Source organism: Gobio gobio (assembly GCF_949357685.1).
Source record: "Gobio gobio genome assembly, chromosome: 14".
NCBI classification, from domain to species: Eukaryota; Metazoa; Chordata; class Actinopteri; order Cypriniformes; family Gobionidae; genus Gobio; species Gobio gobio.
In genome coordinates, this window is record NC_137107.1 from 32,817,387 (window position 1) to 32,845,234 (window position 27,848).

The 27,848-nt window shown below is 38.6% G+C and overlaps 1 protein-coding gene across 2 annotated transcripts; it reads right to left on the reverse strand.

Moving 5' to 3' along the window:
• tsc1b (TSC complex subunit 1b) lies at positions 1-26,923 on the reverse strand. Of its 2 annotated transcripts, none has more exons than XM_079835214.1 (22): positions 26,846-26,923; positions 20,159-20,414; positions 19,933-20,036; positions 17,337-17,489; positions 17,089-17,233; positions 16,740-16,894; positions 16,053-16,126; positions 15,776-15,954; positions 13,626-13,744; positions 11,005-11,170; positions 10,768-10,883; positions 10,342-10,438; positions 9,818-9,913; positions 9,041-9,653; positions 7,377-7,420; positions 5,489-5,655; positions 5,110-5,292; positions 4,444-4,554; positions 4,157-4,279; positions 3,870-4,057; positions 3,580-3,753; positions 1-2,488 (listed from the first exon to the last, which is right to left on the reverse strand). In XM_079835214.1, exons 2-22 carry the CDS (start codon positions 20,265-20,267, stop codon positions 1,900-1,902), a joined length of 3,705 nt encoding a protein of 1,234 aa, XP_079691340.1. In that variant the 5' UTR covers positions 20,268-20,414; positions 26,846-26,923; the 3' UTR covers positions 1-1,899. The 2 variants fall into 2 exon arrangements, with proteins under 2 accessions (XP_079691340.1, XP_079691339.1); XM_079835213.1 differs by having other exon boundaries at positions 10,768-10,886.
• Positions 26,924-27,848: the final 925 nt, after the last annotated feature.

Genomic DNA, 27,848 nt, shown 5'->3' on the forward strand with positions numbered 1-27,848 from the left:
CTGTAGTGCAAAACATTGAAGACGATTTTATTTTTGTCATTCACAGTTAACACAAGCAACTGCTTTAAGAACCTTTTCCAACCGACCCTGCCTTCCCTCCCACACCAAACCCCCAGAACCTTCATCTCCAGCAAAGGAGCTAATATTCAAACGTTCCTTTCATTTCACACTGATTGTACCTTGTATCTTAAGTCATAGTTCCTGTTGTTGGCATTAAAAGAGGATTGTTGTACATGCTCTAGATAGCAAGGCAGAAGGAACAGCAGAGACTTCAAGGGGACAACAGGATTTGGGAACAATGAGTATGACTATCACATCTGCAATTCGTATATGACACTTGACTATCAATATAGCCATTTTGTGGAAATTCTCTCATCACATACTTCCAGCTCGACAAAATCTCAAGTCTTGTATTTACCCCCTCAAACTGATATGTGGTTGTATAAGAATTGCTGTGCTCGAATAATACAACAAAACCCAGTACATTTAAGCTCTACAAAATACATTGTCTTATTGAGTATTTGGCACTCAGGAAGCAAAATTAGTAATATTATACTTGAACAACTGCAGTGCGCTGAAGTGAGAGGGTAAAAGACAGATCATCCACACTATTATCAATTACCTACTGAGCTCTGAGCGTATATGATGACTGAGCTTGAGACTGAAGGTTAGTATCATCGAAGCATCTGACTTTTATTTAATAGCAGTATAAGGCTTCAAAATGGCCACCAAGATTTTAATTACGATGTTTTATAGAGATTACGGAAGGATAAGATTCCTAGCTTTGACTAGTAATCTGTCCGCTGTTCGATTTCAATGCATTATAACTTTTAAAAGCACTGGTGCGTGACCGGTAATACTTAAAAAGCTAAAAAGGAGGATAGGACAAAAATAAATAATTTAAAAAATATATAAAAAACATGTTGAACCTTCCTCTCATTTGGCTGTATCATTTCTTGAATCCAGATTTAGTCTGGTCCAAGACTACAACAGATTTTCTTCTGTAATGAGTAACAACGGACAGTGCAATTTTACCCAGATTCAAGTCTGAGATACAGGCCATCATTTTCCACACACACACACACACACACACACACACACACACACACACACACACACACACACACACACACACACACACACACACACACACACACACACACACACACACACACACACACACACACACACACACACACACACACACACACACACACACACACACACACACACACACACACACACACACACACACACACACACACACACACACACACACACACACACACACACACACACACACACAGAGAAACATACTAAAGATAAACATGACTTGAGCACATGGAAATGCACTTGACATGTCTAAAAGGTAAAACCTGATGGTTTTAAAGAAACGCTGACTCCTGCGTGGCACAAGACGACCGTCCAACCAACCGACCATCTCGCCTCCTGGCATCCAAACACACACTTCAGCTCTGTGCGGGTGAGCTGTGAGGGTGTAAGCATTGTACCATTACTACAAATGCATCAACTTATATTGCTTCTATCAGCCTAAATGCAAAGCTTCCACATGCTGCAAAAGTTACTTGGTTAAAGGGAGCGGATAAATTAGCAAAAAATAAAAGATGCAGCGGTGATATTGCTGATGAACAACGCAGTGGGGTTACTAAAAGACATTGTGTGACCAGTGACCACCTCTATACACGCTGTTTTAGTCCATGCTTTCCAATTGTCTAGTCTGAGGGTGAGGGTTTTACTGATTTATTGGCTCCAAATCCTGTTGTCGGCTTGTGGAAATGTGACAGATAACACTGAAAATTGAAAGAGTCTGGCCTTACGCTCTAATAATCTAAATTCGCACATCTCTATCTCCCTCTTTTTCACCATAAATCCATAACTTTAGCTGTGCTCCTGATGACTTTCGTTATAGTCCATGATCCTTAACGGTTGCTGCCTCGGCCGCTCTGGGCATCTTGAGCCATACATGTCTCGGTTTTTGGCTCTTTGAACATCAGGTTGGGTTTCTTTAGCAGATGTGATGAGCGTGAAGCTCTGCGCAGCAGTGGAGATGGGCGTACTCTTCGTTGTCGGCTCCACACAGAGCTCAGTCTTCAGGCCCTGCGATAGGCCAGTGAGACGCGGAGGCGGGGCTTCGTCCTCGTCACACTGGCTCTCGCTTTTGTTGCGGAACAGCTCTCTTGCCCGCATACCCAGAAAGCTCTTGGCGCTTGGGTAGGAGCCTACGGTGAGTGGGGTGTCAGAAGGGACCATAGGTCCTGGGGGTCCCAGCGGGGAATGAGGACGGTGAGGGGGCGGTTCCACTAGGACAGGTGGGGGAGTGTCTCGATTGCCATTTACAGAGTTGGCCGGGGAAGGGCTGGCCTTGGGCTGCCCTGGCGATAAAGTGCTGCCATTGCCACGCGGAGACTGAGATGACTTGCCGTCCTCTTTGTTGGCTGTTTTTACTGCGCCGTCCACCACTATGACACTGTGACACCAGAAACAACCAGATAAAATGTCATAATCTTAAGAACTTTATGCAACAATGAGATTGAGGTTTAGGGAGGGGAGGGGAGGGGGGACCGGAGAAGGGGGGGGCCAAAATGCCAGAAAATGCATAATAATCAAGTAACCCACAAACAGATCCATTTATAAACATGACACATAACCAGGAAACAAATTGGTGTCCTATTGCCTTTTTTAGTGTAATAAACGCATTTGCGGATTAATTGCAAAGTTAAACTATCATTTTAAACCATTCAAGCGCAAAAGGCGAAAGAGAACTCAATTCGGAACATGGGCACTGTTATTGCCAACACCGAATTGATTCCTCTTTCGCGTATCCCTGTGCTTGAACAGACATATACACACAAAATTATGTCAAAATACCCATCTCAGCAAGCATTCTCATAAATACAGTCAGTTATGTCTTAAGTGAACAGTTGCGAAAAAAAATTAATCTCTTTCATCTAAATTTCAATCACATCAGATCAATGCATTAGGTCTTAAAGTGACAGCATTCACAGACATCATTAATATTCCTGTTAGATCTTACTTTATTTGTAACTTCGTTCTATCGCATTTATCTATGCTTGTATTTGTTCTTAATTTATTACTGACCGTTCACTTGTCTCTAATTAGTTTGGCAAGTAGCTTTTGCTGTGGTATCGAAGTACTTAAAGTGTGCTTTTAATGATGAATGGAAAGCAGTTACATTTGCCAACATTTTTTTTTTGGCTGATCTGAAAATGTCTCCGTGATTCAAACACCGTAATATGCCCCGAACCGTGAGTTTTAGGATCTGTTGCACTACTAATATATATCAAACTGCTTAACTATGATCAGAGACTGCAAAAATTGTGAACCGTATAAAATAAAGTGTACCTACAAATAATGAATGAAAATAACACAAAAATATATAAATAATTTAAATTTAAAAGCCTGACTTGGCACCCTATTCATGAAAAGTGCCAACAGCACAAACGGCATATCATGAAATCACACAAACACAGAAATAGTAGCATGACGAACTGATTTATATTTGAATGACACCATGGCTTTCAGGTTTTTTAGTCCTACCTTGGCTCGATGCAACTGCGAGGCTCAGTGGCGCCCTCTGCCGGTAAGGATAAAGCAGTGGCAGAGGAGTCTTCCGTTTCCAATCTACTGTAGAGCTGCAAAAGCTCAGTCTGCAGAGCTAGAGTTACCCTCCTCTGTGCCTGATATCTGCTCTCAGAGGCCTGCAGTTCCCCTCTAAACAAAGGCGAATAAAAACAATTGTGAGACATTGTAAAATGATGAAATTAAATGTAAAGATAAGTTGTTTGTATAGTATAAACAGCCTTCACCGAGACCAAAACAGATCATACTTGGCCTGAGCCTTGACATCCTCAAGAAACTTCTTTTGTTCTGCGATCAGGTGCTCTTTCTTTGAGAGTTGTGTCTCCAGCTCCGCCACTCTCTGCTGAGCAGCATCCAGCTTTTGGCTCTGAAGTAACAGATTCTGCTTAAGCCGCTCTGTCTCCTTCCCCCAGGACATCTGCAGCATCTGCACCTCCTACAGGAGCGAAGTGGAGGAAGACAGAGAATATAACGTAAATCACATTTACGCCAAAAATTAAAGAGATGCTAGGTTTCTTGTTCTTTTGACTTGTACCTTGCTAGTATCCGGTCCGGCCTGATGCAGCTCCTGAACACACAGTTTATGAGCTTCTCCCAACAGCAACAGCTGCTTATTCAGAAAACTCAACTGCTGTTGAATACTTTCACTCGACGACAACTGAAAAAACAATGATGACAATGACACAATCACACCATACTCAATTTAAAGGGACAGTTCACTCCAGAGAAAAAACAAACATATTTTACTACAGTAAATACACTCAAACTGACTGAAAGATGCAGCTTTTTTTGAAGCTCAAGAGACAGGGTGATTATTTTTACCTTGGCAGTGAGCTGGTTCAGCAGGTGCCCTGTGTGGCACACCTTATTATTCGCCTTCTGAAGCTCCGCCTCCATCTCATCTATTCGCTTCTGGCATTCTTGTAGCTTACTCTGAGTAGAGGATCACAGGTGCATAATATATTATCATGCGGTTTCTGAATGTTGTGAATCATTAAATTATATACACATATATTACGTTCAAAGGTTTGGGCACAGTAAGATGGGTTTTTTTTTTTCAATTAAATTAAAATTAAAACATATTTTTATTGTTAAGGATACATTAAATTGCTCAAAAGTGACAGTAAAGATATTTTCATAATATTACAAAACATTATTATTTTTTTTTCAATAAAAGAATATTAAGCAGCACAACTGTTTTCAATATTTAGAAATGTCTCTTGAGCAGCAGATCAGTATATTGCATGATTTCTGAAGGATCATGTGACACTGAAGAAATGGATGCTAAAAATTCTGCTTTGCCATCACAGGAATAAATAATATTTCTATAATAAAATAGAAAACATTTCACAATATTATTATTTTTACTGCATTTTTTATCAAATAAATGCAACCTTGGTGAGCATAAGAGATATCTTAAAAAAAAAAAAAAAAAACTAATCTGATTTTACTATGTGTGAGTAAATAAGACAGAAGTGTTTAAAGCACCTGTAACTCTTGGTTTTTGGTGTAGTAGTCATCCCTGGCCTGCTGTAGTTGGCGAATCTGGCTGTGCAGGCGTGTAACTACAGTCTCTCGGTCGTCCCAAAGCTGCCTGTATCTCTGCTGCTCCACCTGCAGACTCTCTCTCAGAGACATGATATCCACACTCTGCAGGTTCAGCTGGTCCTTCTGTAGAAACAAACACACAGATGTACAATAAACTGCATTAGTCTCTGCCACCCTCTAGTGGTCAACAAAGGTAAATGACAGGTGCCACCAAACAGAACTATTCACAGTTCACCATTTTATATCTAGTGGCATTAATTCTAACTGATGACTCGAACTGAATGCTTTTCGAAAGGTCATGAAATTGTGTTTAAGTTACCATGGCGTTATTCTGCTCCTCGAGCGCGGTAGCATTGATGATGCGCCGAAGCAGGCGTCGGTTACGTACAGCATGCTGCTCTCGCTTGTAGCGCTCATACAGGAGCTGGTTGTGGAGAAGCAGCAGCTGACTGCGCAGTGTCTGCAGCTCATCCATAGGAGCAGAACCTGTGCATGAGAAAGAAAGAAAAAAAAGGCCATTTAGCTCTTGTCAAGCATCATATAAATCAAAAATATTGAATTGAAATGTTAAATATTAAAGCTGCTGTCCGTTACTTTTTTTGTGTTCAAGATTGACAAAAATTATGTGAGAATGTACAACATGAATCCATTTTCCAAACCGTGTTTTTGTCTTACCCTGAATCACTATGGTACACTTATAATACGTGTTTATATTGGGACTATTTCAGAGCAGTCTGGTAGGAACCTCTGCGGAGAAGCACAGTCCCTGCGTGACTCGCCATATACATAAACAGAGAGAAGTAGCTCCGGCTGCAATGTTCTTCTGCAAGACGCATGCAGTTCTGTTTATTAACCGCTAGAGCGCTAAAAGTTACGGACTGCAGCTTTAAAGTAGATGTTTTACCAGTACCCAACTTTTTGCAAGGCACTTGTATATTACAACACTTCCGCTTGTGATTCTTATTAAGTGGGGGTCATTTTTTAGGATTCTTCACCTAATTTAAGTCTCTGAGATCCTGACACCTTGCACTTCTGCAGACTCCAGGTAGGTTGCAATTCTGGAAAATGGTGGCGATGGAGACTAAAGGGTTCCTTATGGTTTCACACTTAATTCTTCACCTTAATTATTTTGCATGTTAACATGTCTTTTTTTCACCACCTGTTTTTGTCTGACCCTGCTGACCCAATGAGCATTTCACTGACTAATGCCTATGCCTTAACTGCAATTTCTAGTATTGCATTAGTATTGTATCCTCCTCATGGGCGTTTAATATTTTTTGACTTTTTAGTCTGAGTTAAATCTCTTTTTTGGCTCATTTTATCTGTAAAAGAAAACGTGCCTAATAATTCTGCACACCTGAATATAAGGTGATTTTCATTTCCAGCCTTCATGAACAATTATATATCACTTATTAATGATTAAATACAAAATGAATAGTAGTTATTAAGATTAATGTAGTTTGGAATTGGTAAAATGTGCCTGAGAAAATCTGAGAGATTTCGGTCCCTCCACTGACAGCTATACAACTGAAACTTTGAAGCTTCAAAAAATGAATAAAGAGATCATAAGACTAATCCATATGAATTGAGCCCAAACTTTTCTGAAGAGATCACTTTATATGATGAACAGATTTAATTTAGGCTTTAATTCACATAAATATTCATCAACTCAAACATCATTTGTCATAAACCAACGATGAACCAATGAGGTTCATTCTCGTGTTACGGAGCACGTTTGAGCTTCAGCAAGAGGTTTGTTCACGTGCATCAAGCAAGCAAGTGCTTCTATTTATGTTCGCTGATCAATGTTTATATGTGAATAAAAGCCTAAATTCAGTATGTTTATCATATAAAGTCGAAATTTTGGACTAAACCGCTCGATTCATATGGATTATTTTTACGATCTCTTTATGAACTTATTAAATCATCAAAGTTTAAGTTGCGTAGCTGTCAACGGAGGGACAGAAAACGCTCTGATTTCATCAAAAAGATGTTGTGTTTTGAAGATGAACGAAAGTCTTATGGGTTCGGAAAGACATGAGGGTGAGTAATTAATGACAACTTTCATTTTTAAGTGAACTAACCCTTTACTACTCTTTTAAATGTTCATCCCTGGCTGAAAAAACAGCATTGTTTCTCTGTACTCTGAAAGAACCGCTTTTCCACAAGTAGCTGAATGTGTGCTCTGCTCATGCAATGTTGTTTACCTCCAAAGTGTGTCCAGTCAGCTGACTTGCTTGGCAGGGGCAATCTGAGAGCGAATGTGGAAATGTTGGAGAAAAAAAACAGGGAATCAACAAGGTCAGTGGCAATGTGACAATAATTCCGGACACGCTGTTTTTCTGGCAGAGGAAGCTTTTCTTCACAGAACCCTCTCTGACCAGAGCCAAAACACCTCAATTTGTGTGAACCCAGTAACCCAACTCAATTATGTGTCTTCTAGTATGGCTTGTGCTGGGCAGGAGGAGAGAGAGACAGAAAGAGCTCTGATTGTTTTTGGTTAACACAGGCTCTGCTGTTACACTGTGGACTGATTTGCGTGGCAGTGGATGTGACACGAGACAAAGCAGACAGTTGTTTCAGTGTGAAAGCGAGTTAGTGGGCACATTTGCAACTAGTCTGATCCAGTTCTTCTTAAAGAGCCTCAGAGCAACACCAGCAGGTCTTATAGATTTTTTTACATTTTGTAAAGAAAACAGTTATTCATCATGAGGAGGGTGATCTGAGAGATTGTCAGCGTGTTATACAGATGTTAGGGTGTCCTGGGTTGTTGTTAGCATGTTGCTAATGTTTAAGTGGAGTCGGAAATATCGTTATTCCAAGAGTTCCAAGCGCACGATTAACCAAGCAAAGTCTTACTGAAGAGCGAGAAACTCTGAAATCTGAATCAGTGTTTCTCAACTCCAGTCTTTTTTCCAGTCAAAAACACTGATCTGTAACATAGAAATGGCAGATGAGAACAAAACTTGAACTGAATTGAGCTGGATGATGACACTCTTGTCTTCTGTAGAGCTTCTTTATAGCTGAATCGATACATTTCATAATTAATGCATTTTTCAAAATCGACACCGTTATCAAACTGAATTGAATCAACACTGAACTGATTCGAGCAGAATAAAAACCACTGTTGCCTTCTGTAGAGTTGCTTGTTTCATAATTGATGAACTTTACAGTCATTGAACTGAATCAACACTGAACTGACCTGTGCTAAATGACGACACTATTGTCTTTTTTGAAGCTGCTTTACAGAAGAATTTGAATTTGTCTTATATTTGAAGACATTTGCATTATTGATTCTATTGTTTTCCTATTTATTACTGTGAAGCTGCTTTGAAACAATCTGTATTTTATAAAACACAATGGACTAAGCCAGGATTAAGCCTTTAATTAGGCATTTAAGTAGCTTTTATAAACGTGTCTTGGGGGAAAAAAACATTACTGGTGTGTATCTTGAGACAAAACAATGGCACTGGCATATTTTAATATATATCAGTGCAAATTGCTTTGTTAAAACAGCTCAAACATGTATTTTAGTCTGGGACTAGCCTTAACCCTTGTCTGTGAAACTATATACCATATATAAAAAAAGCTGACTTGACTTGATAACAAATGCCAACGACTTGGGAGTACGAGCTTGCGAGGACGTCTCGTAAGTCCCTCTCCAAATATTAAACATCAAATATGCCTTAATTTGCTTTGATTTTATCATGTCACACGTTTTGGTGGAAACGTGGAAAGTGGTTAGGGTTTATAATCTGCAGTTAAGTGTCTTGCTCAAGGATACAACAGAGACAACTCGTCCTTTTTAGTTACAACCACACATGACCACAAGCTTGAATTATAGCAAACCGTGAAAGCAAAAAGGGCGTACCTCTTTAGCACTTTGTCATGGGCATCACCGCCCTGCTGCACGAGGCGATCCAGCACCTCCAGGGGAGAGGCAGACACAACCCCCTCCACACCCTCCTCCTCCCCTTGCTTGCTCACATCACCTCTCTGGACCCTCTCAAAGGCTACTCGCTGCACAATCTCTGAGGTCTTCCTTCCCACGAAGAGAGAGGCCGCCCGAGGCAGGGCCATGTCAAATAGAGCCTCGTACGGCAGGGGTGGCGGTTTGCACGGGCTAGGGGAGCACAGGCCGTATTTCAGAGCCTCGTCATCCAGTGCAGAAGGGCTCCGATGGAGTTGGCTGTGCATTGGGTGTTCGATGGGCATGAACACTGGCTGGAAAGACCAGGGATGCTCCTGGGACGGGCCTCTGCTCACTCTGCCTCTGTCCCCGGGTGTGATCTCAGTCTTGTCAGGAGTGCAGATGGCGTTGTGAGGGTCTCGAATCGAGCCGCACAGGATAGAAGAGGGCAGGGGTTTCTCTTGCGTGCCAGTCAGGGTCTCCGTGGTGTTGAAGAACGGAGAGTCAAAGCCACGAAGGCCGGCTAAATCTTGCTTCTCCTCTGTTAACTTCAGAAGCTCCTCTGTGATGGCAGCTGAGAGGATGGGAAATACAAAAAGATGTGAAGACACTACCAGAACTTTGTTGTTTAATGGATTAGTTAGTAAGTTGGGAAAAAGGACACAACTCAACTGGCATGAAACTACAACCACAAGGCCACAAACAACCACTGAGTGTGAAAGAAACACTAGTTCATACCATCCTCCCGCTCTTTCTCGATCCTCATTTGTTCTTGCTCCTTCATGTACATGGAGAGCTCAGTCAGTGTCATTGGCATGTTCTCACTTCTGCCATCTGGGTCAGATAAAAGACACATCTAAAGGCCCATTCACAACAAGAATGATAATTATAACAACTATATCAGCATCCACACTAACACACAACAGCCACTCAATACCGCTTTAAAAGCTTAAAAGTTGGGTGGATTCTGATTAGCTTTCAATCAGCTGGAAGAAATCATTCTAACAGTGGTTCCAACGATATCAGTCCTCTGTGTCTTGTTACAGTTGTGGTGTGGACTCAAAGAATTACAATGGTTGTTAAAAATTATAGTTATAGTAATAGATACCTTCCTTGGTGTGAATGACCCCTAACAATTACCTTTTCCACTCAACACTTTAAAATGTTAACCATGCTAATGGTTTAAAAAAAATGTTCTACAAACTCTTTAAAGAGAATCAAACTTTTAATTCAAATTTAAGGCTGTTGTGTTAGTAACATACCTCTGTGATTGATGCTTTCAGGTCCAATTTTCTCAAGCTCTCTGACTGGCTCCTGTCTGACTAAGACGGGTTTGGTGTGGTCTAAAGGTCTACCGTCCTATGGAGCACATAAAAGTTAAAACAGCTTGTAGTGAAACTATAAACAAGCAAAATGGTCTCTTCAGACTTGAAGTTGATTTAACAAGGGATGGTTTAAAAAATTCTAAAAGGGAATAGTTCACTCATAAATGTACATTCTGTCATCATTGAAGAATATTTTAACTATTTTTGTCCATGCAATAAAAGTCAGTGAACCCCATTGACTTTTAATGTATGAACAAAAACTTTTTCAAAATATCTTCTTTTTGTATTCTGCAAAGAAACTAAGTTTATCTCATTAAGGAAATACTACAGATTTGCACAAAAGGTCATCCTCCACAAAAGTACCTTGCATGGTGGGCTGGCGGTACTGCGTGGTAGAGACACCGGGGGAAACTCATCGAAGAGGCTGGGAGGAGGTGAGGCGGCCGCAGGGGTGCTGGAGGACGGGGTGGCTTTGCCACCTGCTACAGGAAAATTGACAAGACCAAATTTATACTAGTGACTGAGGGAATGGAGTCCCTGATGTGCCTGCTCAATGCTAAATATAAAAGTTGACTGAACAAGCATAGACAGTATAGTCACCAGGTGTGCTGTAGAGGCGGCTCGGTAGGTGAGAGGCACTCTGGGACAGTTCCGGGTTCGGTGACATCCCACGGGAAGAAGGGGGTGTGGCCATCCCACACTGGGAGGAGGGGCTCCAGAGGGAATCCTTAACACCATATGTGGCATTAAATTCACAGCTGGAGTTCTATAAATAAACACAACAAACACAAAATAAGTCCATTAAATCCCATTAAAGTCCATTTAATTAAGTCCCATTAAATTGGTCAAAAGTGACAGCGATATTTTAAATAAATACTGTTCTTTTGAACTTATCATTTTATTAATCAAAGAATCCAGAATCCAGAAAAGAAATGTATCCCAGTTTCCACAAAAATACTTATCGGCACAACCGTTTTCAAAATTAATAATAAGGAATGTTTCATTAGCAAAATATCATCATATTAGAATGATTTCTAAAGAATCATGTAACACTGAAGACTGGCTGCTGAAAATTCAGCTGTCATCACAGGAATACACTAAGTTTTGAAATAGAAAATATTAATTTTAAATTATAATAATATTTCTAGGGCTGTCAATTTAACGCATCAGTATAATTAATTAGTTATGGGAACAAATTACGTGTTAAAATTATTAACGCATTTAACCCCGCCTCGCTCCAGACCTACGTAGTTCATCTTACATTTCATAAAGATGATTGGTGACGAACATGAGGCAGGGCAACACCTCATTGTGTGATGAAGCCTATAGAATGCAGTTAGAATGCCCCTAAAATTCAAGATATTGGGGCAAAAATGCCCCTGTATGAGTTTGTCTCATATTTATATTATGATATAGTCAAGCAATATCACATGAGTGCTGTTTTTGTCCCGAATAGCACAAGTTTAAATGTGATACTGATTTTATACAACAGTTCAAAAAGTAAGAAGTTGATATTGTGTTATATTTTAGACATAATATGGTCTGCTTTTGCTCAATTTTGCCAACTAAAATATTACCTATAAGGCCAGAGCAGAACTGCTGTGCATCTCCGAATAACACACAGCGGTGCTTTAATTATTTCAGAATGAAAGCACGTTTTTGAGCGAATCAATCGGGTGAACCAATGATTCAATGGCCCATTCATAAAGAGAGCCATTTCCTGAATGAATCAGCCGTTTGAACAAATCTAATAAAATAAGGACTTACTCATTTAGACATTTATCGCCCGCCACCTACTGGCAGTTTTAGATTCTTATTTACTAATCCCTCTAAATTGCAATGCATTTTTTAAAAAGCTGTTTTGAAACTATATGCATTGTGAAATCCCAAATAATGTGACAGCCAAATAAATGTGGATTATTTTGAGTATCATTTCATATATATATATATATATTTTTTTTTTTTTTTCATATTTCCATATTAATAAAAAAACTCATTAAAGGTATAGTTGTAAAATTCTGTCATCATTTACTCACCCTCATGGCCAATGAATCCTAAAAGTTTGTGTGTAATAAATGTTGAATCAAATACAATTTCTTTTTTTCTAAAGTTACTTTTTGTATTGTCTATTTGACGCTTTTCTCATTTAACACAATAATGACTTTAAATGATCTTTTGGGGGTATTTTCTCAGACAAATTTGATGTGCAATTAAATTAATCTGCACATTATGCAATTATCTCCACGGTAATTTTAATAAATTAAGTGCCGCCTTAGTGAGCAAAAGCAGTGAATATATACACATTGAAATTTCACAAAATGTAAACTTTGCCAGCAGTTTCGCAACATGTTTACACTTTGTGGCATCATATACCATAGTGCTTGTAAAAGTGTAGTAGAGTAAAAAGGAAGCACATATTGGTTACAGGCCAAGATTACTTCTTTTTTTTTTTAAATCACCCAATATTGCTTATTTAAATGTTTCTGCCTATTTTAAGTTAGATCATCATCTAGCACTAACTTAGTTCCATATAATTGCATTTAACTAACATAAGCTCTATATTTTAAAAAGCATTCAATTACTTTAAGAGCACAAAACACTTCTCAGTGTTAAAAATAACCATTATCTACCAAATCACAACAAAGCTGTGATCACATAGTCTAATCTTGAATTGAGAGAAATTTGAATCATCACACCAAACATGAACATATGACCAAATGCAAATGGCTGTGAGCCATCATTAGAAGACAAACACAATGCAGTTTGTTTTCCATCAGCAGAGGGTTCAGAATAAAGGTCCTGACAGTGGGAGTTGACTAGCCAGGAGAAAGCGCTCTGGCGTCATTCACGTTGTCAAGACAACCGCTTCTGCGTCAGCTAAGAGATGGCATGTTTCTCTCTTTTTAAAGCCCTGCACACCCACCGGAATGACTCAACACCTCTCCTCTCCCCTCCTTTCCTCTCAGCTCCTCAGCCTGCCTGGAGAACAAGGAGATGATTCATGGTGGGAGAAGGAGGGGGAGCTCTTGTGTGCAACGGGAAAGGAGGGGTTCAGGGATGGGTGATTTATGGACAACAGCTGACAAGCTGACAAACAAGAAGAGGGAGGAGGGAAGCAGATGCCGATTCCTGCACTGGATCAGTTTATATGCAGAGCACTGATTCACTGGATTCAAACAGGTAGTTCCACACCAAACTCACACCATTGGCTGTGCTCTTACCTGCCGACGGGTTCCAGTGGGGCTGCGATAGGGGGGCTGATTCCCTGAGAAAGAGGACAGGGCCAAGGGAGGGACGACAGGCTGACGAGGGGTGGAGTAATGAGCTGAGGAAGAACTTCCTGGAAAGGGACAGAAAAATTATGTCCACAAAAAAAACATCCTGCCACTGCTAGAAAAGCAGAGTTTGCCTGAAAATAGACTGTAACTGAATTAGAATGCTGGTTATATTGTCTAACTTCATTTCCTATAACATTTATGCATTTGGCAGATGCTTTTATTCAGTCATGTATTTAAGATATACTTTATCACTTCACACACATTCCTCATGACCTTGCATCTATTTATATAGTCACTACACCATCCCTAAGATAACAAAACCCAAAATGTAATGGGTCATATGATGCTTTTTAATGTTTTCCTTTTCCTTTAGTGTGAATTGTATCTGTGTTGTGTATGTTTACGATCTACAAAGCTACAAAGCTTATAGACTCCCACAAAGGGATTTATTCCATCTAACAGAGATGTCCAGATGTTATTTCCGCAAATGTCTACGTCACAATGTAAAATATTAGCATAATGCCCAACCAATGGCTAAAGCAAATCCGAAATACAAAAATGGATGAAATTAGGAATCAGTGGTTAAGATTAATTTATAACGCTGTCCCAGTACATCCCAAAAGTTAGCTTGTGTACAGCGTATTTTATAGAGGACAGCTTCCTGAACCTGGGAGAATACAACGGTGGCTATACACACTTTAATAAATATATACTTCGGTATATGGACAAATTTCACTTCAGGACATAAAGTTGTTAGTATGAAGAAGGCCAATTAAACCATTATAACATCTGAAAACTAAGAGTTTTGCTCAAGTCATGCTTGCTAAATTTGTTCAGATCGATAGGCTTGATTTGCCACATTTTTAGAAACCGACTCAGGCTAGAACTGACACGGAAATACTGACGACATTATTCACTGTGTTTACAGTTGCTTTAGAAGCTGAAATTCACAATTATGGTTACATTTCTGACACACGCTTGAGGTTTTTGGCCAATCACAATGGACTGGGTCAGCTGACCAATCAGAGCAATCTGGGCTTTTCGGAAAGGGGAGCTTTGTACAAATCAGAGCGTTTCAGACATAATAATACACTTAAACTTCAATAACTTTTCTTTAGTTTCACTTTTTTCACTTTAGCAATAATCTGCCATGTGTCTTCTTTAAAAAAGACCAAACTTAAGTCTGTGCTCAAAAGCATTCAAGATGTATGACAGTTTAGGGTCTATGCTCAAACAGGTACTAAATGGATCATAACTATTCCATGAATATAATTTAGCACCATAAAATCCCCTAAAAATACTAAATATTAAATAAAAATACTAAACTAAAATATAGAACATTAATTTCATTGTAATAAAAAAGAAATTTAAATAATAAAAGCTTTAACTCTTTCCCAGCCAAACACAGAATTTTCCGTTATTTGTGAGAAAACGCTTCCAGTATTTTCCAGGTTTCCATGTTTTCACTGTTATACGCTAGGGGGGGCGCTATTACACATCTTCTAAATGAGTACAGAATCACCGGATCAAAACACAGGCGAATGAGACGCAAAAAAACAAGCGATCCGATGGTAGCAGATGCATATGTAAAATAATGTTATTATCAACATTGAACATCATATAAATCAAAACTGCCTAATGTTACTGAATGAAATGTGGACCCAGAACGAGTTCTAGGACTGTGCAAGCATTAGGGGTGTTTATGGACTCGATCTACTCCATCTGTGTTTGATCATCACTCTGAATCTGATCTGAATGTTTGACAAAAACGTGATTTTCTCAGCTTTTTGTTCAAAATGTTGCTTTTTTTATGAAACTTACCCATATTTTAGTGTTGATAAATAAGGAATGCATAAAGCTAGAATAAAAACTTTTTTTTTAAAGCAGAGGGTCTGCTCTTTCTTTTGAAATATTGCATGCCCAGATATTCATACAACAAAATATTCTATGGGCCATTACATTTTTGTGAAAATGATCAAAAACCCTGGCGGTGGCTGGCAACTTTTTTTTTTAAACGGTGGCGGGGAAAGAGTTAAGGGCTATACTCCAGTATGCAAAGTTTGAGTAAGTAATTCAGACAAGATGAGGGTTACCGTAGCTACTGTGGAAGTCACCGTAAGGGCTGGCAGTGCAATCAGCCGGACGTTGTTGTAGATGAGCACAGAAATGCTCAGGCATGCTGGCATAGCCCTCTTCGCAGTACGCCTCCTTCGGGTCCAGAGAGACTTTGGCACACTCTATAACAATATCGTGGATCTCAAATCTCTTCCACCTGTACAGAAAAAATGAAGCAAATGAAGGATGAAGGTTGACAGTGACATAGTATGGTTTATGCAATTAAATAAGTCACATGATTCTTTATTTCCTCACCGGCTGGGGTCTAGTTCATGGTCCTTGGTTCCGGTCACTAACTCGGGATGTATTCTGACATGTTCAAGCATGGGCTGAAACACATACAAAGACATAAATACAAAATAAACATGATTAGTTATATTTGACTGAAATGACACAATCGCTAATTAGCCATCACCATTTCTGCATAAGTCAATTTAAGCTACTTTTTTGTCATTTTTGGACATTTACTGGTTATTGATGCAGCAATATTACAATTCAATCGTTCAAAAGGTTTTTTTTTTGCTTTTTTAAATTAATACTTTTATTCAGCAAGAATGTATTAAATTAATCAAGAATCACAGTAAAGGCATTTATAATGTTATAGACGATTTCTATTTCAAATAAATACTGTTCTTGTGAACATTCTATTCATCAAATAATCCTGAAAAAAACTTATAGCTTCCACAAAAATACTTAGCAGCACAACTGTTTTCAATAGTGATAATAATAAGAAATGTTTCTTTAGCACCAAATAAGCATATTAGAATGATTTCTGTAGTATCATGTGACACTGTAATAACATTTTGCAATATTACTGGGAGTAAAAAGTAATAAAGGAACCATGGGGATGAGCAAACAATTTACTTTTTTTAATTTTATTTCATTACATCTCGTGTTTTTGGAAAACCTCCTGGGAAAGCAACTGTATGAGTGTCAGCTCACCTTGACCACCTCCTCAAAAGTGTCCATGTTTTCCTTCATGCTGTAATGGGAGCGCAGGTAAGACACAAAATTGCAGGGGTACATCCCATACAGCCGATGGAAGAGCGAGTAGACGCTTGCGTGCAAGTGGATGAGATAAACCTCCGGTACGTGTCCTATCAACAGAGATTGATCATACAGCTAGTTAACCATCATTTCGTTTGTTACTTTAAAGAGGCCTCATAATATTTTTGGGATTTCTGTGGGAGACTAAACTGTTCCAGAGGCTTCAATGAATAATAATACAAACCTCAGAGATAAAAAAAAAATTGACTGAGTCATACATAATTTGAATGTTAGTAACTCTTACCTGGGTTTCTCAGGTTCCAGGAAGCCAGGCGGCCAAAGATATCAAAAAACTCATAGAGATGCTGCTTGCCAGCTTGAGGAATCATGGGTAATAGTGTGATGAGCACCAGGACTCCAGTTATTAGAACCACAACATCTGTGTCTGTCTGTAACACACAAATTATTGTATTTACTATATGTTACAAAACAACCAGGTACTTACCAAGACCAAGAGGCACATCTGAAAGATCTTTAACATTATGAGCTTACCTTGAGGCATTTGAGGAGAGATAGCAGCAGCGGATAGCGAGCGATCTTGTGGATCCAAGACGGCTGCTTACGGACAACATGCCCCAGTAGAGTGAGAGTGGGCAGGCGACAGGGGGCTTTAGCCATGCATTCATTCATTTTATCAAAAAGGTGCTGCGAAACAGACAATACAGCCACGTCACATTACAGGCCAGGCAAACCATAATGTTGTTCTCTGCCCTAGACATTTATTACTGTTATCAAATATTAATGAAATAAAATACTTTAAATGATGCTAGAAAGATAAAAAGCCCCTTTTATTTGTTCATATTTTACAGGTGTTTATATACTTTAAGAATATGGGCTGGTGGTAAAGTATATACACCTACTGTATGTACTCATTGACTAGATAGATAGATAGATAGATAGATAGATAGATAGATAGATAGATAGATAGATAGATAGATAGATAGATAGATAGATAGATAGATAGATAGATAGATAGATAGATAGATAGATAGATAGATAGATAGATAGATAGATAGATAGATAGATAGATAGATAGATAGATAGATAGATAGATAGATAGATAGATAGATAGATAGATAGATAGATAGATAGATAGATAGATAGATAGATAGATAGATAGATAGATAGATAGATAGATAGATAGATAGATAGATAGATAGATAGATAGATAGATAGATAGATAGATAGATAGATAGATAGATAGATAGATAGATAGATAGATAGATAGATAGATAGATAGATAGATAGATAGATAGATAGATAGATAGATAGATAGATAGATAGATAGATAGATAGATAGATAGATAGATAGATAGATAGATAGATAGATAGATAGATAGATAGATAGATAGATAGATAGATAGATAGATAGATAGATAGATAGATAGATAGATAGATAGATAGATAGATAGATAGATAGATAGATAGATAGATAGATAGATAGATAGATAGATAGATAGATAGATAGATAGATAGATAGATAGATAGATAGATAGATAGATAGATAGATAGATAGATAGATAGATAGATAGATAGATAGATAGATAGATATGTTTCAAAGCTCTGGGGCCCATAACTCAGGGTTACAGGATTAGTTGACAAAACCAAACCAATCCAATCACCAACTTTCAACTCAGGCTTTGATCCTGAGATCATGGAGCACGTGCATATGAAAGTGTGACATCAGCAGCGAACAACCAATCACATGCCTTGAAACTTGTTAGACAGATATATCAGATACAAGGCTGCTGCGTTCGCCAATATTTTTTTCCCGGCATTATTTACAGACAGGCGTCCACAGCTCTGTGTTGCTGGAGACGCTGCAGTTCATGCACTGTCCCTCCCCCACTAGCAGTGCTGGGATCTTCTCTTCAAGAAAACGATAACTTTTAAACTTTCAAAGCATCTTTTAACTTTTTGACTTAGTTGAAATATTGCCATACACTTATGCTCTATATGTGCTTGCAACTATAGCTAAGCAAGTTTGTGCGTCCAAATGGAAAACGCAAATGCTGAACGCCTCGTCTATAAAACTGCTTGCCATTGTATTTAGGGAGCTGCAAATAGCGAAGTTGTAGGCTATTCGTATGCATACGGTAGCTGTTACAAACACTGGTCATAGGATTAAGTAATGCCGACGTTGTTCCATGATATTTGTGGGAGTTTTATTCAGGGACCACCTGGCTGAGGTTTAGACGCGTGTGGTGTGTGTGTCTCTCCAGTGTTTCCCACACATAGACTAAGTCGCGGTGGTGCGCCACAGAATCAACACCGGCCGTCACATACTGCGTTTTTGGCGGCTGCCAAAGCGAATTCTTATCCCGCCAAAGCCTTATTTGATCGGTGAGTGATGAGCGCTTCTGACAGGTCGCATGTGTTGCTGAGAGAACGAGCAGAGAGTTCTACCTCTACCTTCTTGTTCTACCTCACCTGTTTTTACTATTCGTTAAATATCGTTTTTTTTATGAAGTATAAGTATATATGAAGTATATAAATGCATTTATACAGCAAGAAGAAAATATCTTGCTATATCAGTGATTATAGCAAGTGAAAGTTGGTGAAGTGAAGTTAGTTTATATAGTTGAACATATGAGCTGAAACCTAAAATGACAAGTGGGACACTCTACTGTCTTGTGAACTTAACGGACACGCGCAGGCGGCAGCAAGTAAGTGCATATGGAGTGTGCCATTTGGGACAGGGCCATAGTCTTACCCAAAGCTTGAGTTATCATAGGCCACGATCCCACTGTTATTAATAATAATAAATATTATGATTTTTATTGTGAAGATATTAAAATAAGAAATATGTGGTAATAATATTGAACTGTAAAATAAAACCTGAGTTTTAAATAAAAATAATTAAAAAAAATTATATTATACAACTGTAAAATTACAATAGAAAATATATTGGCCATTACATTTTCAAAGTTTGAACCATCAAGATTTTATTTTAGCAGAAAAGCCCAGGGAACATGGATTTAAATGGAGTGTGAAACATTAAAAAGAACCAGAAAAAGATTATCTGCTGTGTAGCAGGTTCAAGACAGTTTTAGCAATAAAAATGAAAAATCAGTGAGCAATCATTCACCTTATCGTGTGGCTCCCTCACTGAGGACAGGATGTGCACTGCCTGGGCGGAGTTGGTCTCCAGGAAGTAATCCACCAAGCCGTTCAGAAGCACTGACCCTCGATCTGCAAAACATGAATCCACACTGACTGTCAGTCATGCAATAAAACACTGCAGGGAATTTGAATATGAATCACGTAGCAAATATCGTGAAGTTTGAAAATTCAAAATCCAAACTTGGCTGGACCTGTGCTGAGGTGTTCATTGATGAGGCCCTTGATCTCATCCAGCTGGCGGAGGTCAGAGGTCTCCAGCAGGGGAAGCAGGTCCCCTATGCTGAGCTGTTCCCTGGACATGATGGTATGGAGGGTTCGGAGGAGGGCGTCTCTGAAACAGTCAAGGGAGAGGGGAAGGACTTTCAGACGTCACTCTCACAGCGTCCCGTGTCCTGTCCAGCCTGGAAGGGTTCCAGGGCCGCCCGTCGATACAGTCTCCAGGCACCACTGCAAAAGACATTTGAGGGCTAACATCAATTCACTTGTCTAGAAGTGCCTGTCTTGATGAAATATTCATAAGAACATTTTGCAGTTTCTGTCTTTAAGTAAAGCGGTCATGAATTGAGAAATCTAATTTTCCTTGATCTTTTGACGTATAAGAGATAATTTTACTATAAAAATATCCTGTAAGTTTCAGAACTCAAAACTTCCTTGTCAGTTCATAAACAGCTTTTATTAAAACCAAGCTGCCCACATGTCTAGTTTTGGATTGTGTCACATTATTCTGTGTTTAATGTGTATTTATTGTTCTGTGTATTCTGTAGGTATGTTGATGTTATACGTGTTGAATGTTGTTTCTGGTACAGTCTGTGGAAATGAATTTCCTCTACTGAGGACAATAAAGAATAAATCTAAATTATGACGTAAGACAGAAGGTAGAAGATCAACACCTACTTCTACATCATTCTTTAGCCTCTTTAGCCCCGCCAACCAATTCACACATGTCATGTAGTAGAAAATACGAGAGAGATGCAAATCAAATACTTTAGATATACAAAGACAGTGCAATCGTACGAATGGGAGAACGTGCAACATGTAATATGGTGAAATAAGTCCCGCCTTCTGAGCGGAGTTGTCAAAAGTACTGACATTTTAAAAATGTGACGATGCCAGCATTTCCCTCTAGCATTTTGAGCGCTGTTGAACGGATTCTTAATCACCACTGATTGGCCATTGTGTTCACGAGCTCAACATATACATGTCTGTGATTGGCTACAATGATTGACAATGATACTCGCTCTTCATCAAGCACTTACACCAGGGTAGGCTTGCTACGATAGTCGGTGTTGCCGGTGTTACCGGTGTCCAGACTCAACACCGGTTACATCACTTGCCCACCGTGGCACCGCCCACCGTCTTTTTGATTGTTTTATAGTAATAAAATAATTTAGTTCAGTTAGAGAACAGATAATACAAATAAAAACTGAACGTATCTGCTTAATAAAGCAGGATCCGACCGTGAGTCTCGGCAGCGGCAGGAGTCATTCATCAGATTTAAGAGTGAGGAGCTGACTGAGATGATCGCGGAAGATTTGGTTTCAAAGCGAAACGTAAAAGCGCCTATTTAAGGGAGTTTGTCATTTGTTTTGTTGTTGTGTTTTTCATTAAAAATAATAGGCTAATGAACCCACAATTCAAGCAACCCGCAGCCTAATTGGCGCTAATTCAAAACCGAAAGTAAAATATGCACGGCCGCACAGAGCGTGCATTGTTTACTTTCGCCTGGCTCCGCAGTGCGAGCCTCCGTGCTATGCTGACTGTGCGCATTTATTTTTGCCGCGCGCACCCTCGCGCTCGTGCGGGCGCGTCGAGTATGCTTTACGGACGAACTGTTATTCATTCATGGCGTGCATCTCAATCATAGACTGATCAATGCTTGATCAGTGCCCTGACTACTGAACTAGGGAACTGATTGAGACGCACCCATGGCCTCACAGAGCGCGCATTTACAGACGAGCTGTCATTCACGGTGTGTGCGCACTGGCGCGTTTTCAGTTCAGAACGGTCGTGTGCATGTTACTTTCGGTTAGATAGAATTAGTGATTTAAAAGCCTCCGCCGGTGATACCGGTATTACCGGTGTTGTCACACATCAATTAACCGGTGGGAAAATTTCCTCACCGTCACATCCCTACACCAGGGGTCTCCAAACTCGTTCCTGGAGCGCCGCTGTCCTGCAGAGTTTAGCTTCCAACCCAAATAAACACACCTGAACCAGCTAGTCAGTGTCTTACAAGGCCCTAGTAAGACAATGATTAGCTATTTCAGGTGTGTTTAATTGGGGTTGGAGCTAAACTCTGCAGGACAGCGGCACTCCAGGACCGTGTTTGGAGACCCCTGGCTTAAGGCCGCTACATACTCCGCAAGAACAGAGAAAAAACTTCTCGCTCCCAGGGCTGCGAGAACAAAATTACGTCATTTTGTTCTCGGAGCCCTGGTTTGGGAGTTCTCGCATCTCGTTCTCGACACATCGTCTTAGCGGAACTTTTTTCTTGTGGGTGTCCGAGAACTATTGTGTGATTGGTCAGAATTTTAAAGTGGGCGGGGTTAAAGCAGGTTAATGGTTCTCGTGAAGTATGGAATACTGACCAGAACGAACTTTGTTCTTGTTCTTGCCACCTCGAGAAAACGAAAAAAATGTCTTTGTTCTTGCAGAGTATGTACCAAGCTTTACACAGACATACAGGGGAGTGTTTGAAAGAAAAGAAAGGTCCAACATAGGCATGTGCCGGTATCAAATTTTCAAGTTGCGATTAATTACTGAAGCTTTTATCACGGTATACGGTATTATCACGATATTGAAATAAGTTGCAAAAAAAGTGTTGTCATACTACAACAGGTTAAATCACTTTCTTATAACAAAAGAACCAAACATTTAAATACAATAAAGCAATACACAAAAATGTATAAAGTAAACAAATATTTAAAACAGATTAAAGTGCAAAAGAATTATAAAGAACAATAGGTATGCTGAAATGTACATTTAACTAAGATTAATACATGCTTTAGAAGTATTTTTCATTGTCAGTTTGTTAATGAATGAACTAATGTTAAATACTGGAGCCTTGTAAAGTGTGTGATTGAACAACAGTCAGAACATATTCAAACAATATCTAGGGCATGTAATTTAGTCCAGATTAAAATATAAAATGCAAGGTTGAAAATGAATATCCTTAAGTCTTTAAGTATTATGTATTAGGTTATGTGATTACTGGGGAAACGGCTGCATTTCTGCTGTTCCGTCAGCGCCCTCTGCTGTCAGAGAATGAATCTGCACTTCAGCGTGTCTCCTCATTCCGCCATGTGCTCGGCTCATGCACGGTCTATTTACATCAGTGCGCATTCCTCTTTGACGTGTTGTTCATTTTAAACGGTTGATGGGTAAAGTATTCATTCTAAAAATCGGAATAATTCGTAATAAATAATTATTCACGGTATTTTGAAGTGCCCACGATAACAATATTGTGCATGTTCATTATTGCGGTATATTGTATTACCGTTTACCGGCACATGTCTAGTCCAACAGCGGATCCCCAATATATCTGCTGATTGCCTGCTTTTAAGTGCTCGGTGAAGAGCATGCATCATTGAAGCACTCAGTGAAGAGCGTCAATCACTGTAGCCAATAAGAGACATATATTTTAAGCGCATGAACACAATGACCAATCAGAGACATACATGTTGAGCGCGTGAACACAATGGCCAATCAGAGGTGTTTAAGAATCTGTTCAACAGCGCTAAAAATGCTAGAGGGAAATGCTGGTATCGTACCGAAGTCGGTACTTTTGACAGCTCTACTTTGCAAAATTGATAAAATCATTGCAAAAATTAATTGTCACCCTCAAGTTGTTCCAAACCTGTATGAGTTTCTTTCTTCTGTTGAACACAAAAGACGACATTTTGAAAAATTGACAGTTGACGTAGCCACAAAATTAAAAAAAAAAAATTACCATGGAAGTCAACTACCAACATTTTTCAAATTATCTTCTTTTCTGTTCAACAGAAGAAAGAAACTCATTCAGGTTTGGAACACCATGAGGGTGAGTAAATGATGACAGAATTCAATTAAATTATTTTAACACGCAAAACTGTTACCCAACCATAGCAGTGGGTGTTTACTTCCAAGTCTTGAATGCGGCAAGCCTTTTAAAAAGGAGTGTTTGAAAGAGAGGGTCGAAACAGGATAGAAAATAGCTAATTACTTCTAAGTTAGGGTGTTTTTATGTAAAAATCTTGATAACATAAGTGAATCTTAGAGAACACTACATTTTTTTTAATTTTTATAAAAATGCAGTTCATGACCCCTTTAAGTAAACTTTCCAATCGAGTGAGAAAAACACTGCAACATGCACGAAAGTTCTCACAGCATTATTATGTACCATTATAAAGAGCACTTGATATCATTAACATCAACTGTGATCATGTGGTTTGGACGTTTCAGGAAAGTAAACAACTGGTGCAATAGATTCTGAAGCATACAAGATTCACGTGTTGCGACCTGTTCTTGCACAGACACGACAAAAGTCAGCAGTTGTCACACCAGCCTGACAACATCAAGTCAACACTTAGCTGAAGTCAAAGAAAATTCATGAGACCAGAGAAATGACATGCCTCAATGGCCTGATTAGAATAGACTACACACTACTAAGAACACTGTATCATGTTATGCACATGCAACACACTATTTTGAAGTTGAGCAGAGAAGCAATACTTTGAATGTAGTGATAAAGCAGCATGTTTAGGGCTTATGCTCGCACTATTAGAACAGTGGCTCAGAATTTTACATGTCCTGCCAACATTTTCACAGGCCCTGGCCTGGGTCTGACACTAATATCATAAACAGTTTCATAAGCAATACATTTACACATCAGTACATGAAAGGAAAATTTTTTTTTTAAAATAAATAATTATGCATGTATGCATGCATGCATGGATGGATAGATTTTAAAATGCAATTTATTCCTGTGATGAAAATCTGAATTTTCAGCATCATTACTGTGACATGATCCTTCAGAAATCATGTTGAAAACAGTTGTGATGCATAATATTTTCAATATTAAAAGTTCAAAAGAACAGCATTTATTTGAATTGGAAATCTTTTGTAACATTATAAATGTATTTACTGTCACTTTTGATCAAATGAATTAATCCTTAATGAATAAAAGTATTAATTAATAAAAGTCTTACTGACCGTCCAAAGTTTGGAATGGTAAATAAGCACAGTTTACAAGAACTGTGTACAATACATAACAGAAAAACAAATGATTGTTTGTATGACTGTAAATTATTATAAAAATTGAATAGTTGGCAATGCTAAAAAAAAAAAAAATGCAACACTAGTAAAAGTTCCAGTTCTAGTAACAGATGCCTCGAAACTCTCTCACACTAGCCCTGATGCTTAAAGGCAGCCTATCAGGATATCTTCCCCATAAATAATAGCGATTTCTCTTTGTATTTGACACTGAAAAGGCTGCCACATCCCCACAGCAATAACGTTCTTCAGATTTGGGTCTTAACCTACATCTTAACCAGCTTAATCTTGAGGATAATGCGAGTCACCAAGAACTCAAATTGACAGCCAAGCATGCGACATAATCAACTGAAAAAAATTACAGTTTCTCTTTGCTGGAGACCATTCCAGTTATTCATCAAACCAACAGCGGCTATAAAACTTAAAGCACTGCTCTAAGCATAACTTTGCGCAAGATGATAACCATCTAGGGAAGGGTGATGGCAAGCAGACCCCACAATGGAAATATAAAGAAGTTCATTGATTAACTTCATGATCGTATCCTACAAAATAAGAGCATGCATCTCACTAAGGAGGGAAAAAAACACTAATAAGATGAAGTTCTGGTCGACCTCATCGCGAACTGTGGCTGTGCCTGCCAACTGGAAAACAGGGCTGTTAACAGCACAAAGAAGCTTTATATGCCACGTTTAGAGCCACATAAACAAATTCCTTAAAGAGGTCGTGTATTAACTGTCATGGAGACTTCTTGCTCTTCGAAACCTAACGAGTTTTGGGTCTCAAATCTCTCTTTAAGTTTATATGTCATTTACACATCCTTATTTAGGTATACTATATAGGTATATTATTTATATACATATATATATACACATATATATATATATATATATATATATATATATATATATATATATATATATATATATATATATATATATATATATATACATATACATATAACAAGCTTAATTCCTAAAAATGTAATGACTTAATATAAAAAGAAGACATGATAGTCATGGTTCAAATTATTGCGATATGCATTGATCATAAAATAAAAATAAGGCAAGCGCTTGAAACTGCGATGATTCGCCTGCAAAAGGATTTCTGTTTGGTTTAAAAGCACACGCGCAGCAAATCCCACAACATATGTCTATATTTTAACCTATGCATGGTGCAAAATAACAGTGCAAACATGTGCATATAGATGTTGTGGTTTAGCCTGCACGCACTGACAGCAGCTCTGTGTTGAAATGACCACTGGCGTAAACAGCGCGCGAGAACAATGGCCAGAATCTGCGGGACTGGCTCCAAAAAATGCGCCAGCAAAATGTAACATACCCCCGTGCATGTCAACTTCCTCCTTAAACTCGTGCATATGCAAGCGGAGATTTGTTGAGGTTCATTTCGAAACTGTAACAATCAATGAGGACTATTATTTCACTGACACTGACAGTCCCAAGCAAGGGAGCCTTATTATCGACAAGCTTAGTGCAAACCAGAAATAACGCCTGAAAGACTCTATAATGCACGTAAAATACCGAGGAGCGCGCAAATCTAACATTTAGACTGTCACTACGTATGATGTAAAAATACAACCATAAAAATCTTCGTTTAATAAACCTGTTTACCTGTTAGAGCAACTGCACTCCACAGGGCGCCGCCATCTTGAACACCTCACAACCCCTCCCTACGCGGTCACCATCCGCAAATGTGCAGGAGAAATAGTCCCTGAGCGCTCAAAAACACGCCTGTATCTAGATGCAGAACGTTGATATATGACGTGAATATTCTGAGAAATAACCAGCAGTCATACTTCATAAATACAGTGAATTGTGGCGGGAGTAAGATTCATGTATGAAAGTTTTAGAGAATCCTGCAGCTAGGCCCTGAGTTGTTTTTCTGAAGGGTGGAGGGATGCAGCGCTCTGTAATGCGGTTTTCGCGTGACTCAGGTGGCGAGTGGAGACGCCGAATCGGACCAGCAGTATAAACTATTTACATTTAAAATATATATATTTTTCTAAACATACATACATACATAAGAGCAAAAAAAAAAAAGTAAACTATCTTAAAATCTAAATATAGGCTAATAAATTATTTACGTTTAAAAGTAACCTTACTTACTTTTTCATAAACATTGGCCTAAATAAATACATTAATACGGGTGAGGAAAATAAAATAAACGAGACTACCGTAAAATTCAAACAGGCCTAAAATAAAATATTTAAGTTTAAAAAGCACTTTTTTTTATAAACATTGTCCATACATATAGGCCTACATAAATAAATACGTAATAAACTAGCTTAAAATCCAAATATGATAAACTAGAAGTATTTTTTTCACTAGCTAAATAAATAAATGATTAAATGAACGAACGAACGAACGAACGAACGAATGAATGAATGAATGAATGAATGCAAATGGTGAAAGGACAACTAGTTTGAAAATCGAAAGGCTAACATTTAGGCCTACATTTAAAACGTATTTTTTATACATACATTTAAAAATGTTAGGCAAAAAGAAGTAAACTAGCTTAAAATCCAAATATAAATCGATTTAAAAAAATCAGGTCACCCAAAATTAAAATGGTTATGACATACATCACGTGTTCACCCCTCATGTTTTGAAACCT